This window comes from Cheilinus undulatus, linkage group 9 (assembly GCF_018320785.1).
Source record: "Cheilinus undulatus linkage group 9, ASM1832078v1, whole genome shotgun sequence".
NCBI classification, from domain to species: Eukaryota; Metazoa; Chordata; class Actinopteri; order Labriformes; family Labridae; genus Cheilinus; species Cheilinus undulatus.
The window spans coordinates 32,384,321-32,404,365 of record NC_054873.1 but is presented as its reverse complement, the minus strand read 5'-3'; the positions used below and the strand labels follow the sequence as shown (position 1 = coordinate 32,404,365).

The window sequence follows — 20,045 nt, the reverse complement described above, 5'->3', positions numbered from 1 at the left end:
GCTATATTTGAGGTATTTCCAGTAGTGGAAGCAACCATTAGAGGGCTTTCAGCACACGTAAACCCCGCCCATAGTGCAACTCTGTATGTATGACTCTATATACCACAGTGGAGACAGACATTACCGATGGCTTTCAGTACAAGCAAACCCAACTCTGTATGGTATGACTTTGAAAGTGAAAGTAGCATCACTCATTCAGCCAAAAAAGGGTGAAAATCAGCAACAGTTAGTCAGAAGTGGCTAGGAAGTGAAAAATAAGGGCAGAGTATAGTAAAAAAATGGTTTAAAGTGGCAAAAAGGGATGAGAAAATGGGTGAAAGGCATGAAAATGGGTTAAAAGTGGCAAAAACGGGGCACATATGGTGGTTCAAGATGCTACCCATGAAAGTGGGCGGCCAAGGTTCGAATCCAGCCTGTGGCCCGTTTCTGTATGTCTCTCCCAACTCTCTTCCCTGGTTCCAAGTCTATCCACTGTCCTTCCTCTATCTAATAAAGGCATTAAAAGGCCCAAAAATAAATCTTAAAAAAAAGTGGCAAAAACAGGTGGCAAATAAGGATAATTAGCGGACAAAATGGGTAAAAGGGGCAACAATGGGTGGAAAACATGAACAGTTTGATAAAAGTGGTGAAAAGAATTGTCAAAAATAGGTGAGAGCAGCACACATGGGTTCACAGTGCAAAAGAAATGGCAAAAAGCAGCAACAATTAGTCAAAGGAGGCAAATAAGGGCAGAGTAGCAATACTAGGTTAAATGTGGCGTAAAGAGATGGAAAAATGGGTGGAAGTGGCAAAAATAATTGGTCAACATTTGCAAAAATGGGTTAAAAGTGGCAAGAAGCAGTGGCCAATAACAATAATTAGCAGAAAAAATGGGTTGAAGTGGCAAAAAATTGATGACAAACAGCAACAACTAGTCAAAAGTGGCAAATAAGGGCAGAGAGTAGCGAAAATGATTAAATGTGGCATAAAGAGATGGAAAAGTGGCTAAAAAGCTGCAAAAATGGGTTAAAAGCGGCAACAATAGGTGAAAAGCTGCAAAAATGGGTTAAAATTAGCAAAAAGCAGTGGCAAATAATGGTAGTTAGCAGAATTAAATCAGTAAAAGTGGCAAAAAACTAGTGAAAAACAGCAACAGTTCAATAAAACGATGAAAAGAAGTGGCAGACATGGCAAGAATCAGTAACACCTGGACCGTTTTGCATTTTCTTTCTTCATTGTTCTAAAACAAACAATGGTGTGTCACACGCAAGTACTACACACAATCATTAGTGGAATGAATCACAAAAGTAGCACTTTGAGTAGATAAGGGCCTCTGTTAATAATCAGAGTTATTAGCAGAGATCGTGGGTAAACTTGTGGACCTTTGGCAGTGAGGAGAGGTTCTTTCAAACCTTCAAGACCTGACTAAAGGTTTCTAAAATGGCTTTCACAATCTTTAAGTAGATTTTTAAAAAGTGAAGCTTAAAATAGAATCAAAGTGTCTCCAGATAGACAGTTCAGATCAAATGTGGATAAAGGTGAAACAACTTTGGGGACAAAATAAATTATTTAAACTATTTTAAAAAACATGAATCTTCTTTTAGTGATACTAAAAAGTCACAAAGTTTGTCATTTTTTTGCCGTTGGAGCACATACAACAGTCTTTAAACATGCAAACTTGAAATAAAAAACATGTGAAATGAAAATAACACGCTTTATTTGTATTAAAAATTCACAAACAGTCACACACCTTATTTACAGCTCTGCCAATGCAAAATGAAATGAAAAAAATAACAAACAAGCTGTCTTTTTATCTCTTTTTTATGCATATATGAACTTCACTGCTGCATTTTTCCTTATAATGTTTCTTTTTTAATCTTTATGTGATTTGTTTCCCTGCAGTCATCAAACATGAATCCCAGAGGATACTTCACAGTGTAAGTGTCACAGCGGTCTCTATACATGTTTTTCACATGTGGGATGTATGGAAAAGAATAATATAATGTATTCATATGTTAAATGTAGATGTATGGTGGTTTGATGTCCTTTCTTTATTGCGATCTTATGTAAACAGTCAAACTTGACAGTGTTTGCATGCAGTAATAGGTCTGCCTTAATAAAGCACAGTGAAGAGTGTCTCAGTGCAGTGTCACAACAAAGGGATGAACACGAGCAGATAATATGAGAAAACACACAATTATTTACAGTATGTATACAGTGCATATCAATCTTCACCAAAACAGTCAGTTAAAGCTGCAAATATGCATAGAAGAAAGCATTCATTACTCCGTGTCATTTCTCCGACTCCCTCCAACCTCGTGCATTTTTTCCAAACTTGTAAACCAGCCTGCGCCCGTCTACTCGCTCTAGGATCTCTCTTTTGTAGTAATACCTGAAACAAAGGACAGAAAAGCGGATGGTTAATCATTTCATAAGGAACGCCAGAAGATCTGTATTAGTAACATGATTGTTGTTTTACTGCTTAAATATAATAAACATTTGTTGACTGAATGTAAAAGAAACGCTTATGGTGTGAAATAAATAGTGTTTTGTTTCTCTAAGCCAGCCTTTCCCAATCTTCAGCATGCTGCAGCCCAATCTGAAACATGAAAATTCTTCCAACGTCCAAAAAAAAAAAAAATAATAATAATAATATAAAAAACATTAATAGCCATAAACAGGGAATTTAAATGCAAAAACTTTACTTTCAGGGACATTAACATTACACTTAAGTGTTTATGGGTCATGTATCCCAATTAATGAGCCACTGTCATTTATTTTGTTTTGATCAGACATTTCAAAAGTCACTTAAATGTTCTATTTTTAGATTTATCTCTGTAAACAAACTCTTCCCAAGTTGCTTTAATGTCTCAGAAGACACATTTTAAATTCTTAAAATCAGAGTGAGCAACAAAGTAAGTCACCAGTTAATCCAACCCCATTTAAAACATGACACCGGTTGTATACATCAGACAAATTATAAAGGTGACATGAGTTCAAACTTTTGGCAGTGTTTTGCAAATTCTGAGTATTAAACTAACATATTATGAAGTATTTTTGATCATTTTAAACATGACACAACTTTGTTATTATTTCTGTGATTTTTAGCTATTGCTAATGACCTCTCGTGGCTCACCTGAATTACCTCGGGGGCAGGCCCCGGCCAACACTTAGGGTAGCATTTTTCAAAGCTTTTATTTGTGGATTTTAGTGGTTATTTTGAAAGGACAGCACAAAGTATTGGTGGCATCCTGAGTAATGTCAGCCATTTGACAAAGAGAACCAGCTGTTCTTCCCACAGGGTTCCTTCATATATTAAAAATCCAATTCAAGACTTTGTTTTTCTGACATTTTTTAAAACCAGAATTGAAAAAGTTAAAACCTTTAGTTTGCAGAAAACTGATCAAAAATGAAAGGAATGGAAGCACACAACATCAGGACTGAATTTTCCGATAAAGGTTTCCTGTTTATGAAATTTAAAGAACATAAACCAAAGACAGATTTGGAACCGGTGAATCCTTTCTGTCTGGCTAAATATAATTCTTTTTTTTATCTTGAATATTTTGCTTACACCTCTCAAACACTGAGGCTCCTCCCTGAACACACCTCTTTCTGTAGGACTGACATGCAGACAGATTGGTAGAGGGCTGCACTGTTGTATATGCTGAACAAACAAGGATATGAAAATCATGTAACACTGGTTAGAGAGCAAAGACTGGCTAAAGACACACATCAGCCCAAATGCAATGTAAAATTTGAGGCTTCTAATGAGTATAAATGAAACTTCTGATGACTTTTATGGGCTTAAATTTCAAAATCTATTCTATGACTTTTAAAGACTTTTAAAGGAACTGCAGGAAACATGTTTCCAGTCAATGGACTTTTGATGATAAAATAACATGAATTGAGACTATTATAGACATTTTCAGCAGAGGGTCAAGAAAGAGAAGGTGCCTTGCTGAAGAGCACTTCGGCAGTGATTAGAATTCCAGACGGTACTTTTTAAGCAAACGAATCTATTCCATATTTACTCATATTACTCATTACTCATGGGATTTAAAATAGCGACCATCAGGTTCCAGGCTCAAGTCCTTTTGGACTACAGCCTCCTCAATTATATCTGGGGATAACACACATTTCTTGATTTTTATCTTTTCATTCGGTTTTCTAAAGACATCAGCCTCATATTTCCATCTTGTCTTTATATTTCTAATTAAGTTGTAGCATATTTGTGCTGCATACAGACCAGAGGTGGTCTTTAACTTTTGGCAAAAGTAGGCAGGCCCGGGGCCCTGGACCACCAGGGGCCCCCTGAACACTTTACTAACGTAACCCTTTCTCCTTCACCAGCCTGTATTCAGGCCTTTAAATATTTTAAAATGTTACCACACTCATTAATGTGCGAAATATAAAGTAAGCATGTTAAGGTCACAATGGCATTAAAGTTTTAAATAATAAAATGTAAATAAAGTGTGAATTTGATCTTTTTTCCATCTTTTCGTTAGAAAACACTAAAAACAAGTCATTTAGTGTGACTGTTATTTTGCCAATTATTTTGTAACAAATAAATCAGTGGCCAAACCATGTATTTCTTTGTTTTTTTTGTTAATCACTACTATTGGTCACACGTTACATCTGTCAGTAGGTTTTGACAAATTTTAAACCAACAGAAAGTGTCATAAAGATGCTGACTGTGACCATTCAGTATCAAATTAGCTAAAAAAGAAAACAACAACACAGTTTTCATTCCCTGTAAGGTGTAGGTTTTAGAGATATGAGGTTTTGGCCCAATGCCAAATATATCTATATATATTCTATATTTTTGTATTTATATATTTCTTATTCTTTCAGTTAATTGTTATTTTTTTTATTTAAATAAACATGCAAATATATAACTACACAGCTCATTTGGTTAGCTGATGTCCATTTATAATCTCCAAATAGACATTTTAAAATCTGCCTGGTTATTTCCATACAAAAGACAGTTGTTTAGTTGTTTTAACATCAAGTTAAAAGTAGGACTGTCTATGATAAATAAGAAATTAAAACCCTATTAATGAATGTGGAGCCTGTGTTCACGCAGGGCCCCAAACTTGCTAAATTCACCACTGACAAAGTCCATGATTTTTTCTGCGGTTGTGGTTGTATTCAGTGTTTTTCGTCAATTGAATAATAATTTTCCTTTCCAGAGGAGTTGAAAGCTGCCTGAGCTCCTCTGCTCTTTGGCAAACAGACTTTATTTCATAACATGTCTAAAACTTTCTTCATGATAAATCCCATGCACTCAGATTAAAAGGAAACTAAGTTAGCTTGGTTTTTATTCCTTTTTCCTTTGTTATTTATAAGATAGCGCACCAATCTGTGGTGATGCCATCAAGCTGCAAATCCTCCTGCTGCACCACACTGAAGAGTAAATCAGCTTTGTGGTCACAGTGACAATACCTGCGGGCACTTTCTGTAGTTCCCAGCGGTTTGCACCACAATGAAATTAAGCTCATCAGATTAGCTCATCTGAATGTAAAGCTGTGACTACTGCAGGAGCCAGGAAGGTTTTCTGAGGAGAAGGCCTTTTCAGTCCATTTAGGAGAAAAGTGATGACAGGAAGCAGTTCTTAAATGAGTCCATTAGGCAATCAATGATGGGAAAATGTGTTTCAAAAGGCTTAAACCACTGTTTTATATGTGCTCTCTTACATTGCTTATATTACCTATAAGCATCTGAAGTTGTTCCAGAGTAAATGTTGTTCTGTTTTTTTTTGTTTTTTTTCACTAGCAAGCGTATTATATGATGCTTTAGTTAATGGGATTAGGAGACAATGCAGAGTGAAATTGAGCCTTCATCACAGATTTTACAAGCTATTACCAGACTAAAACACAACAGTGAGCATACGTAAGCTTACTATCTTAAAGGGGAACAACTCCTGCTGCCGGACAGAGCAAAACTAAACTGAGGAAAAACGTAGTTCTAAAGTACATGGGTTTATTGGCAGCCAAAGCCTCAAAGCATATTGAAATCAACAGTATACATTCATTTTTTCAGCTAGTTTCCAGTAAAGATGGCTTGTTTCCTGGTATTTTAATTAGGTAACTGCGTGTATGATGGTTGTGCAGGTTTTACCTCATTGCTCGACTTAGTTTCTCATAGGTCATGCTACTGTTATTCTTCTTCTTGCCCCACAGCTGTGCCACAGCCTCTGACTTCAGAAAACGGAAAACACCTGATGTCCGGTCCTCCCATTTTATGAGCCCTGGGTTTCTCTCTGGGTTTAGCAGAATGTCCCTGATAAACTCCCACAAGTGAGTCCCTCTTGGGTCTGAAGGTAAAAAAAATAGGTTGAAATGCAAGAAATATAAATATGTTAACATGTTCAATTAAATTAAAATGATTCTACTTACTGTGTTTTCGTAGCTGATGAGGACGACTGACAATTCTTTTAATATCTGCGGAAAAAGGGAAGTATTGTTGAATTTCATCCCAGATATTTTATAAAGATTGTGCAGATTCCTTAAAATGTTCATGTCCATATTTGGTTATGTTTATTGTGAATTCCTCACCAGGACTAGACGGAGTGGGTGAGGCAACAGGTGCCAGGTGGATTGAGGGATCGTAGATATCTAAGTTAAGAGGTAGACAGAATAAAAGTCAATGATGTGGGTGAAAGTTTGTTTAAAATGAAGCAGAGTGATGTATTCACAGTACCTCCAGGAGGATAACTGACATCTGGAAAAGGACAGGAGAAGTCGACTGTAAAGGGACAAGAAGGTGATCAGGATTAATTATGCCATAATCACTTATTTAGCAAGTGTGGTCAACATTATAGAAGCCTCTTTGTCTTTCTTAAATTATAAACTGTTTAAAGCTCCAGTGAGAAACTTTTGTCTCGCACCTCCTGTGGATACAGAAGTGCCTCAAATTCCAGTGCTGATCTTTCTTAACAGTTAATGTATTAGTCACTGTATGCATTGAAAAAAAAAAAGACAATGACCCAATATCTTTAGTGTGCTGTAAATTGTCTTGTAATGCCTACTGGAGCCCCCAGTTCATGTCTGTTATCAGGTAAATCCATCTTACAAAACTCTAATCTGAAATGATTGCACCAGGTCTGAAAACAGACCTAACCAATCAGTGTCATTTGAAGTGAGCAAAGAGGTAGCTACGGGTGGGGTTTAGTTGTACAGGAAGCCAATAGCAATGGCTGCCATTGGTGTAGTATGTAGCTCGGATGTGGCTGAAGTGTAGCAGCCATTTTTTTCAGAACTGGACCACATTTCCTTATCAAAACAAAAGCAAGGAGCTAAATAGCTTTTTGCAGAAAGGACATTTTTGTACTCCTTCTGACTGGCCTCAGCTTGAGTTTTATCCACCAATGAGCTCCACTGCTCATAAACAATGGTGGCATCTGGCTGTCGAGTTCAGGTTCATACTAGTGCTCTGCATGCCTACTACCTCATTTTGTCTTGTCACTCTGATTGGACCTTAAGGCAGACAGAACATCCCTCCCCTTTTGCAATTTTTTCAAAAAGTCCTGCCATTTTCAAACATTTTATAGGGGGTTTCCCATATGAATGTGAAAAATATCCTATGAAATGTCAGATTAGTCATTTCCACAGTGGCAGAGGCTTTCATCACCCTGTGCACAAAGCCTGAAGTGACCAAATATTGACTTCTCTACATTGCATATTACAAGCAGTTACTTTAATGTGCAAAGCATGCAGAGAAAAGTAAATAAACCTCATAGACTGTTGTATTTGTGTTGTAAAATGTTCATGCATATTTTGATTATGTTTAAGTCACATTTACCAGAGACAACAGGTAGAAATATTGACACTGTAGTCGTCTCTTTTACTGGCTGCACAGCAGCACTCAGGTTAATGCTGTAGCCTCAAAGCAAGAAAGTTTTTATTTCAAATCCTGGCCAGGGCTTTTCTGCGTGGACTGCATGTGTGGTTTCTCTCCAAGATAAATTAGTGACTCTAAATCAAACCATAGGTGTGAGTGAGAGAGGACCTGGTTATTTGATTGGGTGTACCAAATGACAACTGGGCTCCAGCCCACTTCCATAAGCATGACCCCTTATGGAAGTGGTTCTCAAACATTTTTCCATGGAGCCCCCCCTCCCCCACTTGTTCTGAAGACAAGCTGAGCCACCCCAAGACCCGAACAAATGAACAAATCATTATATTGTCATATTGTTGCCAAAATCAACATTGATTTAAGTGTTTCATTGATAAAACCCTAAGGAAGTGGCTCTTCAGTGGTTTTTCTTACCAAAACATCACCATATAAAACTGTTTATTAAGTGCTTAATCATGACTTTTTTTAATATTTGCAAGTCTAGTTTTGACAACCTCAGAGCAGACAAAGCCTTGCGCCCCCCCGAGATCCCTGACATCCCCCCTAGGGGGTCCCAGACCCCAGGTTTGGAACCACTGCCTTAAGTCATGTAAAGATAATCCGATATGGATCAGTTAACCGATCTTGGTGTCAGCGGTCCGAGTGTATCGGTCCGTGGAGCCCTGGATCGGTGAAAATAGGGCACAAACCGATCTTTGGACTGGTTTTAACGTTAAAGATCGGTTCATAAGGCTCTGCTGCTTTTCATAGCCCGTTCTGCCATGCTCTGGCTCTGTAATCTTGCGCTACCCGCGGTGACCTTTTACCTTTAAACGACAGTTTTGTTTGCCATAGGTGCTCACTAGGTAGCTGGATGTGTTTCACCGGTCGTCGCTTAAATGTCTTTCAGTTACAGTTCCCCACCTCAGGAAAAAGTCATGTGGACTTTTCATGAAGGAAGGATAACTTTCAAAATGTCTGCCTGTCTGTACGCTTTGGAGAAAAACGATTAAGATCTTCAGCAGCTCATAAATCTCACCTGTTGAGAAGGTGGAGCTAAAGGTTAGCTAAGATGCTAACGCTAAATGCAAACAGACCCGAACAAGACACTTTTCTTAAGTTAAAACTCTTCATTTATCACCGTAACAACAGCCCCTTTATTCACAGGGTTTACAACCGTAACATGTTGATGGGAGTGATTGATTTGAAGACATAATCAATACATCTGATCCCACTGATATGATATTAAACAGAGAGGACTTCACTGAGCTGGAGATCAGCTGTTCTCCAGTGAATTAATTCAAGAACGAAAACAATCAAGAACGGTCAGATACTCAGGGAAAGGAAATAACCATGTTTTGTGACATGTAGACTGAAAACTCACATTAAGAGGAATTATGAAAGGAAAAAATGTATAGAAAGCTGTATTAATTTGACTGTTTTCAATATTATTTTCACCCCTTGTTCTCCTGTACTAGCAGACACACAGATCTCTGTCTATCCAAATCTCCTTGTGACTTTAAATTCGTTTTAGTTTGTGCTTCTTGGGAAAATTTAATATTTAGTTTGTACTGTTATTGGGATTAATAATGCTAAGGAAGTTATAAGTACAGAAGGATGAACATGTACCATTAAAAACTCATTTTAATATTTATCTCCCAATTAAATGTCCAAGTAAGACACCTGGGCACCTGAGTGTGATGAAAACTGTCTTAAACATAATTTCAGAATGATTGCACAGGAGGCCTGGCATTTAGTCTGTTTTATAACTAAGATCAAATAAACTAAGATTATTATGAAATTATCTTGTTTTCCCCTTTTTTGCTAATTTTTGTTAAAGCAAAAAGTTATTTTGCTTCTATAATTAGATTATACTGGATTGAATTGGACTGAACCAAATCGAATCAGATTGGACCAAATTGTTCCGAATCGTCAGTGAATTGAATCGTCTTTAAATCGATATTTGAATCGAATTGTCTTGAGGAGAGATTCACACCCCTATTATTAATATTATTATTTAACAGCATCATGGACCAGGATGGAGCCGCTTTTAGCAGCTTTTCTCCATCATGAAGTCAGTATTCTGCATAGGTGAGACTAAGTTTATTGATAATTAGAGTATTTTAATACTTTTAAGAAAATAATGAGTGATAAGGTTTTTATGGGTAAGGACGTTGGATAAATAAAATGTAATAATTTGGGGAGAAGGGTGGGATTAAATATGTGTGTACTTCCTCCCACTCCTTTTCATGTATGTAAGCGCATCTTTCGAGTGTTTGACCATCTTTGACTATCTTTGTTTCTTTTGTGTAATATTATTGTTTTATTGTCTAACTATTATGCTTTCTTTTTACATGTTCAAAATAAAAAAATCAGTTCATTTAAAGTCAAGAAAACACTGTTGGACTTTTAATTTATCAACTCTTGTGGAGTGTTGTTCTTTTTTATCTTTAGTTAAAGACAATAAGTGACCAGTAATAGTAGACAGTGGGACTTACAGGCTGTGGGTGACACAGGAAGACAGCTTCAAAAACGCTTTTCCCGTCTGGGAAACCCCCAAAACAGATGACCTCTTATAAACCAGTGGGACTTATTAAACGCTATCTGATAACTGTGAGTCTCAACATTTAAGGTCATTTTTGTTTCTGTAGGTCATATAAAGGTGTCTGTATTAATTTCAGTTGGTAAAGGTAGCTTTGAGGAATTCTTACATTCTGGTTTGAGGTCCAGTTGTGCGATGTCCACATGGTACTGTCCTGTGTAGTGTTTAAAGGAAAAAGGCAGTCATCAGTGAAAGAATTCAGTCAGTGTTGTGTAATAATTGAAGAATGATAATGCACTTTAACACTCTTATTGACACACAGACAGCTATGTTAACTAAACGGTGTCTTGAATATTTTGTTCACTAAGATTGAAAATTACCTTCCCTTTTTTGTTTCTTTTGTTGTTGGAAATAAATACAAAGCAGAGAAATATATAAAGAAATACATTTCTCTCATCAGGAAGCAAGATGGAAAATCTAATCTTCCTTTCAATAACAACTCAAACTTCCTGCAGAGTTACTGGTAACAGATTATGAGGTAATTACATCCAGGTATAAAAAAAAATCCTATATATGTTGTGCAAATTAATGTTGCACCTTTTCTTAAGAAGGTGAGCTCAGCCAGCCAGAACAATAGCAGCTCTGTGCCCTTTCTTCTGTTTACCACAAATGTTTTTGTAACCTGGAGGTTAAACCTGTTGTGCCTGGCCTCTTGACACTGTTGTTGTTTTGAAATGTCATTCACATCAGATGTTAGATTATAACTAATTTACTGCCGTCAATTTACTGGTAATGTTACAGAAAAACTGCATTCTATTGTTTTGCTTTGCTTCCCTCTTTCTGACATTAAACAAATCTTAATTATTGTGGAAAAGTAAAAGGTGATTCTTTAGACCTTTGAACTCTAATGTCTTCACAACAACCCTCAATCTAATATAAAAAACACCATGAGTCCATTCTCAGCTCAGCCTCACATCCCCTCTGTGATTTGTTAAAAGACTCTTTCTAGCAAAGAGCAAACAACAAATCCATCATCTCCCTCGCTTCACGCAGTCCCTCGCCACCCTGCAGCATCACACAGTGTGACCTTTGACCAGCTCTCTGACTCCCTTCTAAGAAATGTTTAAGTGAAACACTTTCCTAGAAGCTACTCAGCTTTCCATCAGGACTAATCATCTTCTTTTTATCCCAACCATTGCTGTGAGATGCTGCATCTGCCAGAATGGAACCACACACTAAAACTTTCAAAATAAAATCCAATTAAACTTTCAGTTAGGTTAGGGTTAGGGTCGAGGTAAGGGTTTGAATACCAAAAGTGAAAAGTTAAAAACCTGACCTGCAAAACCCCTGAAACATTTATCCAAGCCGAGTAAGCAGTGTGATATAGGAAAAAAGCTTGTCCTCAATTAAACGCTCTAACGCAATACTGAGAGGGGGCTGCTACATGCCTTTCAGAAAAAACAAAAACAGATTATGAAATTATTTCAAAGTTTATTTTTTATCCATTAGAAAAAATAAATGCATACAATTAATAAATTGTAGAATAAAAACATGGTCACCTAGTGAGATTTATGCTGAAATCAAGTAATATTGAAAAAAACTTAAAGTGCAAGTCTGCACATGACTGTTCTTGAATTTGCATGGCTGTGTTTAACTGTGCTTCAACCTGCCTCAGGAACGGTGGGGGACCAGGGCGTCTGGCACCTTTATTTTGGAGGCTGAAAGTTTTACTACCCCTGTTCTAATGTAGCAAACTTGGCCGAAGCTACGTAGATAACATAGCTTCCGAGGCTAGGTAGATAATGTAGCTACCAAGTAAGCGTAGCTAAAGCTAAACTCACAAGGCTCATGGATAGCTATACTAATAAAGGTATGAAGCCAACATTAGATATGTAACTATGTTATCTACGTAGCTTACCTAGCTCTGTTAGCTTTAGCTATGTTTGTTAAGCTCATCTTTGCTAAAGCTCACGTTTGCTAAAGCTCACACTCCTTAAGCTAACATTGCTACATTGCCTTTGGTAGTAACATGTAGCCAGCACAGGTATATTAGCTTCAGCTAAAGGTAACAGAGCTAAAGTCAGCCACAGTTCGCATAGGTCTATAAGCTACATAATTTACCCTCAGAGTTGGACCTCTGACCTTTATCTTTGTTTAATTTATGAAATGCTTAGTCTGTAATGTTTGCAGTGTGGTTATTTCATGTATGTAACTGCCAGACTGTTTATGAATGAAGTTTACATAATTCTTTCATCTAAATCTGAAAATATGTCATACTGGCAAGTTATGGCACTTCTGTCTTGACAGTGACGGTGTCTCACATTAATTGTGTGTGGTGGGGCTGTCACTAGGATTCAAAGACAGTTTGCCTTAGCCCCAAGGGTTTCAGGTAATGTGTGCGTGCCTATCGCACCTATTTTTTATCACACCATAAAAGGCCCTGCTTTCTTTAAAAGACCCTCTGCCTAGCCTTCAGGTCTCCCTTTTACTTAAAATTAACAGTGCTTTTTTAAAGGAACCATCTAAGCAAATGTATGAGTTGATATTTACCACCACCCCACTTGAGCTCTGTGATGCTGTGGAACAGGATAGGCCCAACGCTGCCGGCAGCACGGATAAAGTCCTGGTAGCTCAAGCTGCAGAGCTGATGGCCGTCAATGTCGAAATTTTGGAAGGGAATGCTGGAGGCGTCGATCTGGTGCATGTCCATGATCTGCTGCAGCCACTCCCACACCTGGAATTTCGTCCAGAACTGAGGCTGTGAGTCCCGAGGCCACAGGCGGCTCGAGTAACCAGACATCACCATTGAAACTGTGTGAAAACATCAGTTTTTGTGAATGAAAAACTCCTTACAGCATCTGTTTATTTCAGGCAACTCATTAAGTTTGAATACAAATAAGAATCTGAGAAGAGAAACATGAATTTCTTTACTGAAGGTCTTTGACAGTAATTAATTGGCGGAGCATTTAACAGAGGGTAGTCGAGCTTCTTCTCAGCCGGGATTTCATGCCATTTGTTTCACATCTCTGGGCTCGCCAGGTGAGCAATACATCAGCCACTAATTGTTAAATGATTACATTTTGTGCCACAGTTTGATAACAGGAAGTGGATTGTTGAATAGAGAGCAATCAGAATAATTCACAAGATGAAATTAACATAGTTTCTCAAGGCTTTTTAGGATATTATCCAGACAATTTAATTAACTGGTTTGTGTCTGTGAACAGTGCATACACAATGGCAGAAAGGCGCACAATAGGTTTCATTAGGAGTGTGTTAGTGTGGGTCAGACGCCTCACCATCAGGGTAGGAGTTGGAGGGGCCCCAGGTAGAGGTCAGCTGGCTGTCCAGGGTGGCGGATGAAGTGATGCTCATGTTGTAACTTTTACGTTCAGATGTACCATGGCACAGAGGCACAGCAGGAATGGAGGAAGTTACTGCAGGCAGATGGAAAATAAAACAACAATCTTTGATGCAGCGGGCACCAGAAAGCACATAAAACAGCAGTGCTTGGAACATGCAATTGAACATTCAAATTATATTCATACACAGCAAAGAAGTTACCATGCACCCTGATAGTTTACCCGATAATTTCCAAGGCACATGTACACAGGTGCTTTTTTTAACATTACACTTCTGCAACAGCACTCTGCCTATTTTAGGAAGTAGTACAGTAATATTGAGTAATACTGATTATTTTCTATGATTTACACATGTATATTGAGCATACATAAAGGGCCAAGAGTGAATAAAATAGCATAAAAATAGAGTTTTTCTGACAAAAACTTCTCTAGGATGGACATCTTTTAACTTATCTTAAATCTTTTGATATAAACAGTTCAAGCAGTGTAATAAGTGTAGATGGAAAACATGAAAAACTGCTTTTATTATTGTGCAAACAATTGAAGGAGATCGTTAAGATAATCTGTGCTGTATTTACCTATGGGGAATGTAGTGTCTTCCTAACAAGATGAAGGAGCTGATGGCACTCATCAGGCAGCAGAGGGAGTGTAGTTCACAGAAACATGGCTGAATGATCTCACTTGAGATGTGTAACTTTGGACAACTTTCATCTCGTCGAAGCAGAATGGAGTGTGTGGGGGGAGTGTCAAGAGGAAAATCAAGGGAATAGCTATCTTTGTTAACAAGAGATGGTGGGCTGGACTAGATGTCGGGCCTACCTGCATGTGTCACGGAAGGGTCAGCTGGGAGGATACCTGGAGAGATGGAGCATGGGCCTGAAGCAGGCCTGCATAATGGCCACCAGGAGGCCAGAGCAGTACATGGCCAAGGTTGTTGCTGTCAAGTGCCAAACCAACATATGCTCCCATATCTGACCTGATGGTGTTACTCTGGGCATGCCAAACAGTACAGTGCAAATGGAGTAGAGGTGAGAAGTCATCTGAGGAGGGTGAAGGCCAGTAAGGACACAAGCCCTGATGACATCAGCCACAGACTTCCAGAGATCTGTGAAAACCAGCTTTGTCAGCTGCTTCTGCACATCTTCCACCTGAGCCTGAATCTGGAGAGAATCCAGACAATCTGGTTCCTATCCCAAAGACTTCACACACAAAGGGGCCTACCACTTTACACTTGTGACCCTCACCCCTCATCTGATGAAGGCCGTGGAGATCATTATAAACACCTTTTTCCACTTGGTGAGCTCAAATCTGGACGCCTAGCATTGTGCTTATCAACTGGACATCTGACAGAATGACACAGTTATCCACTTGGTGCTCATCTCATCTAGAGGACATCAGCAGCAGTGTGAGGGTCATGTCCTTGTCTTTCAAGGGTCTTCAATACCATCCAGTCTGAAATGGTCAGGGGGAAGCTTTTAAAAAGTGGAGTCGATTGTCACCTGGCTGCAATGACACTGTACTACTTCACCATCGGAGCACAGAATAGGAGGCCTCATGACTGTATCTGACATGGTGGTCTGCAGCACAGGGGCCCCACAGAGGGGCCCTTTCTCTTCCACCTATAAACCTCAGGCTTCCACTCCAACTCTGGGAGCTTTCACCTGCAGAGGTTCTCTGACAACACAGCCATCATCAGGTGTGTCTGAGTAGAAGAAGGAAAGCAGGAAGGCCATTGTGGACCTTCAGGTAAAAACTCGCAAGACAATCCCAATCCCATTTCTAACTTATACCCCTAACCCTTCATTTCAACAGCCACTTTGCCCCTTACAACATAGTTACAAAAGGTAGTGGTGAAATCGTCCCTTACAAATTGGGACAACCCTTCAAGATCCTGATACATCAGTGATCAACAGCTTGTCCGTAAACTGGCATGACAACAATATCTGACATTTCTGCCACTAGTCCTGTCTTCTAAAATGCTTGGTCAAAATCAAAAGGACCATAATGAAGCAAAACATCAAATTATGATATTTTGAAAAATCTCGCTGACGATTCACAAGGTTCTGGGAGACCTTCCATAATGTTGGAGGACCGATCCACTGAAGAATAGCACAGCTTTTTGCTCATCTTTTAGTTGTGCAAATGGCAAAAAAGATTGCGCCTGATCCAAAGTACATGTGCAAAAGGGACATCCATGCAAACTGCAGATGGAATACAGGCAAACTGCTCAGTTGAGCAAACTGCACCCAAAATCAGCACAAAATTGCTCACCTTATGCAAATAGGCCTCGTTACAAATCAAAACTAACCCACAAAGGCCATTGCTAACTGCCACGGGCACTAAAAGTGGTGCATTTAACACCAAAAACCGGGTAGTAAACTTGCACACATGGACTGTGGCAAACAGGTGGTCTGGGGTGGTAAAGCATCTGCATAGGATCAGAGCAAATCCTTTACTGGATTCATTGCAAAACATGAGTTACTAGCAGGTGCAAATCTTGTGCTAAAGTTGGCGCTATTAGCACAATGCAAAAAATCTAAGTGAATTTGCCCCTAGGTTTTGAAATTTCCTCTGAAAAATCTCTGTTTGAAGGGTCATAGCGTGTTTATTGATCAGTGTTTGTTGTGGTGGGATAGACAACATCCTTATAAACAAATCTACTGACATATCTGAAGGGAAGCATGGAGGGATGAAAACATGTGGGGATTTTTATTTCTAAATTCTATACAAAAATGTTATGTGCATTGTGTACATGGCGTTTTGCAGGTAACATTTTCTTTATGTATCATACACAATACTGTTAGTAGAGTTTCCAGTTGACAACAGGTGACAAAGTGTTCCTTTTTTTGCCTTTTTTTATATTTTGTCATTAGCAGCAACTTGTCTATGATCAACAAACGAGTGATCAATCTCCCTTCACTTCCCCATTCGTAACGAGGTTGAGTCTGTCACCTGTGTCTCTACAGGTGATCAGACGGAGAAGAAGCGGAAGAGAGACACAAACGCTGTTATGTCCCTCCTGTTGATGTAGTATTTAAAACAATAACGTGACACTCTCTACAAAATGCCTTCTGCCTCCTATCAATGAATATGTGAAATTATAACTCATTATTGGATTTAACAACAAAGAGATTCTCTCTCTTTGCCGCATAAACACACAGCGTCCATGTTCCACTGTTAGTAATAACAAGTTGAACTTTTTTTCTCGTCACTTCGCCTTTAATCTCGACTTGTCCAAAAATATTTTCTTCTACAAAAATGGCCCTAATCCTCTTCCGTCGTACTGTTCTTCTTTTTAGAGATGGATTTATTTTGCAGTAATTTCATTAATAAATCTCTTGAAACTGAGTGACTTTAAGTCATTGCCATGGAAACGACACATTGCCTGAGTTGAAGCGGTGTGAACTGATAGGTGTCCAGAAATGCTGTAATTCAGCCTGTCACAAGCAGTTGCGAGTTTTAACTCAATATCTTTGGTCTGAACTGGGCTTTACACAGGCCTTATCCCATCCTGGGTGGGTCAGTAAAAATAAAGAGTACACCCACCTCTGCGACACCGCACCAATAACTATGTTAGTAGGTATTGTGATGATGGCATGAATGTTTGATTGTTTTTACTCTTTGAATAGAAATAAATCCACTGAATTTGGCATTTCTATGAGAATCATATGGGGGTTGTTAAATATGTGCAACATGCAGTATGGGGGTTGTGTAGGTGGATCTTTTTTTTTTAACTCTGTAAATGTAGATAATTTGTGCTATTGCTTTACTCATTGGTATTTCTTTATGTTGTTATGGAAGCTTAATGTGTGTAAAGCACTTGGAGTCCAACACAAATTTCCTTACGGGGACAATCAAGTGTATCGTATCGTATCGTATATTTCAACTTTGTTGAATTCTGAAACCTTCTCTTGGCCCAATAAATGCTCTGAAGGACTTAAATGACAAATCTCTAGCACATGCATCCACTGTTTTAATCACAGATAAAAATATTTTTCGACTGACCTTACAAAGTTTCTTCTGCTTATTGCTATTACATCTGCTGTTTTAATCGCTGATATTTATATTTCTAGACTGACTTCACATGTTTATTTCATTGTGAGTTGATACATTGTTACTGCTGCTCTCTCTCTTCTGTTTTACTTTTCTGTGATGTATACAAACAGAGGTGAAGAATGACATGTTTCAGACTTAACCACAAGCATATTTGCATCCCATGTAAATAAAAAATTTTAGCAGCACCACTGTTTTTTTCCTAGCAGGAGGTGAAGAAGTGTTTTTCACTTCCACATTAGCTGAGTCATCACTGGCTGCCAGTAACAGTTTATTTTATTCTTTTTGGCTCCATTGAAATGGACTGAATGTTTGGGATGTTACTCATGAAATGCCTGCCTGGTAGTTATTAATAATTAAGCCAAAATGGTGACGGTATCTCATTCTAAATGCTACTGCTAAAAAAATCCATGAGCCTTTGAGAGCTGGCAATTTTTAACTCTTTAGCAATGCTGCAATGGACAATAACCGTAATCTGTTTGTATATGTGCCTTAAAAGTTTGCTTTTGTCCTAGTTTTGACCCTTTACGAAAGGCGTATTTGATGGTAAACTCTGTTGTCATAAAGGCTGATGAGTTTTATGTCCTAATTAAGTTGTCAAAGATCAATAAAGACTGTTTAGTTTCACCCTACATGAATTGAATTCCTCACATAGTGACCTACTTCTGTTCCTTGGAGCACCTTGGCCACACTTTTATGGCAGGTTATAAACAAACTATGTCAAAGTACTGTAGTGCTTGCATAATGCACCTGTACCGACAGGAAACCTTTTTCCAGTAAGATCTGGCATATCAGTTTCACAGCAACCTAAAGTCAAGACCCTTGAAGGAGATTTCCTCAGGGTATGGGTGACACATGCCATTATGCCAAGGTAGATCAGCTTCGCAGCTGACAGTCTGTCAAGTCTGCTCAGACGCCGTATGCTATGAGTTAACCTTCGACACTTTGTCATTCTGCCAGTCAGGTATCTCACAGACGAGGCAGAAGGCACTCTGTCAATACAGCAGAGCTCAAGAAAAACAAAGGCATATCTACAGTATGTCTTTATCACAGATATGGATCAATATCCGGTAAGCTGTCATAAATTGTTCGTTTTAAAGTGACCTACAGCTAAAATTGAGCTTATGCCTTGATATAAAAACTTTCAGAGCAAGATGTGCAGTGCTGTATGTGAAAAACTGCTGTAAATGTGCAAGAAAAAAGAAAGACAAATGTTTGTAAATGGGTGACTTTATATGTTGCTATTTTAAATTCTACATCTGCTTCTGTTAAATTTAGGTCATCTGATTGAACAGATAATTTTACTAGAAGACTGAAAGTCTAAACCAGTTGGATTTGGCAAGTTTTTAGTGTATTTAACCAAAATTAAAAACTTTATCAAAAGAAAAAAATGCTTTTATTTTCTAGTATGTTAAAACCTTAGTCAGGCTAAAGAATGCTAAAAGGTTAATAAAGCATATTGAAAATATATTTTTAGAATTAAGTGGTTTTGACTTCAACTCTGGCTCCATCAGATGCCATTTCAATTCAATAATAAAGTAGTCAATCATTTTGAAAAGCACAGCTGGTCTCCCAGCATCAGTATGACAGCCTACCAGTGCAGAAGAAGGGACTCGTACCAGGCCTGATAGATGTCTCATGTAGATCCACTCTCTGCTGTTCGGCTTCTTTAGGTCCTTATACACAGAGCAGGACTGGCATTAACGGTAAGAAGAGAAGAGTCCTTTAGCTTGCCAGCCTTTAAACAAACAGATGAAAGCATGCAGTCATACTAGGTGCTGCCCTACCACAATGGCTGTTTTATTCCCCTAACTTCCTTATACCGAACCAATTGGTTAACCAGTCCATGTTCATACCAGGTAGAGGTATTTGCATAATGCACACCCACACACCAACAACCCTTCTCACCTTACACACACTCAGGCATAAAATCTGCACGCATACACCTGACATAACTTTCATAATCCTCATTGGCACTGTTCCCTCTCACGTGCTCAAGAAGAGGAAGACTTGAATGCAACACATTCAAAAGCCTATAGAGAATTGGTTAAATTGTTTAAAATCATTGCTCACATTGTTGTTTGAAAAAGCATTTAACCTTTAGAGAAAATTCCCCCTGTGTTATGTTTCACAACAGTTGTTTTACCTTATTTCATCATGATGAACGGCCTGCTGACAGTTTAGGTAAGAGGCCCAGAGGGGCCTTTTTTTCCTCCTTTAAAGTCACTGCAGCTACAGAGTAAAAAAAAACATTAGCTACTGTGTTCCTGAAAAGACTG

The 20,045-nt window shown here is 38.4% G+C and overlaps 1 protein-coding gene across 3 annotated transcripts; it reads right to left on the bottom strand.

Annotated features, from left to right (window-relative positions):
• Positions 1-1,694: 1,694 nt before the first annotated feature.
• Positions 1,695-19,519, bottom strand: ehf (ets homologous factor). 3 transcript variants are annotated; one of them, XM_041796081.1, is made up of 9 exons: positions 19,362-19,519; positions 13,651-13,788; positions 12,905-13,165; positions 10,524-10,568; positions 6,679-6,723; positions 6,534-6,593; positions 6,375-6,419; positions 6,097-6,292; positions 1,695-2,371 (listed from the first exon to the last, which is right to left on the bottom strand). In XM_041796081.1, the coding sequence occupies exons 2-9, from the start codon at positions 13,724-13,726 to the stop codon at positions 2,272-2,274; spliced, it is 828 nt and encodes a 275-aa protein (XP_041652015.1). In that variant the 5' UTR covers positions 13,727-13,788; positions 19,362-19,519; the 3' UTR covers positions 1,695-2,271. The 3 variants fall into 3 exon arrangements, with proteins under 3 accessions (XP_041652015.1, XP_041652016.1, XP_041652017.1); XM_041796082.1 differs by having other exon boundaries at positions 19,386-19,519; XM_041796083.1 differs by lacking the exon at positions 19,362-19,519 and adding an exon at positions 14,292-14,412.
• Positions 19,520-20,045: the final 526 nt, after the last annotated feature.

Excerpts from the sequence above, each read along its gene's own strand:
- ehf (XM_041796081.1), bottom strand. The coding sequence starts at position 13,726 with ATGAGCATCACTTCATCCGCCACCCTGGACAGCCAGCTGACCTCTACC. Across the intron at positions 6,724-10,523 it reads ACTGGACCTCAAACCAGAAT|TCGACTTCTCCTGTCCTTTT; the intron begins GTAAGAATTCCT and ends GTCCCTTTACAG. Across the intron at positions 6,594-6,678 it reads TGTCAGTTATCCTCCTGGAG|ATATCTACGATCCCTCAATC; the intron begins GTACTGTGAATA and ends CTCTTAACTTAG.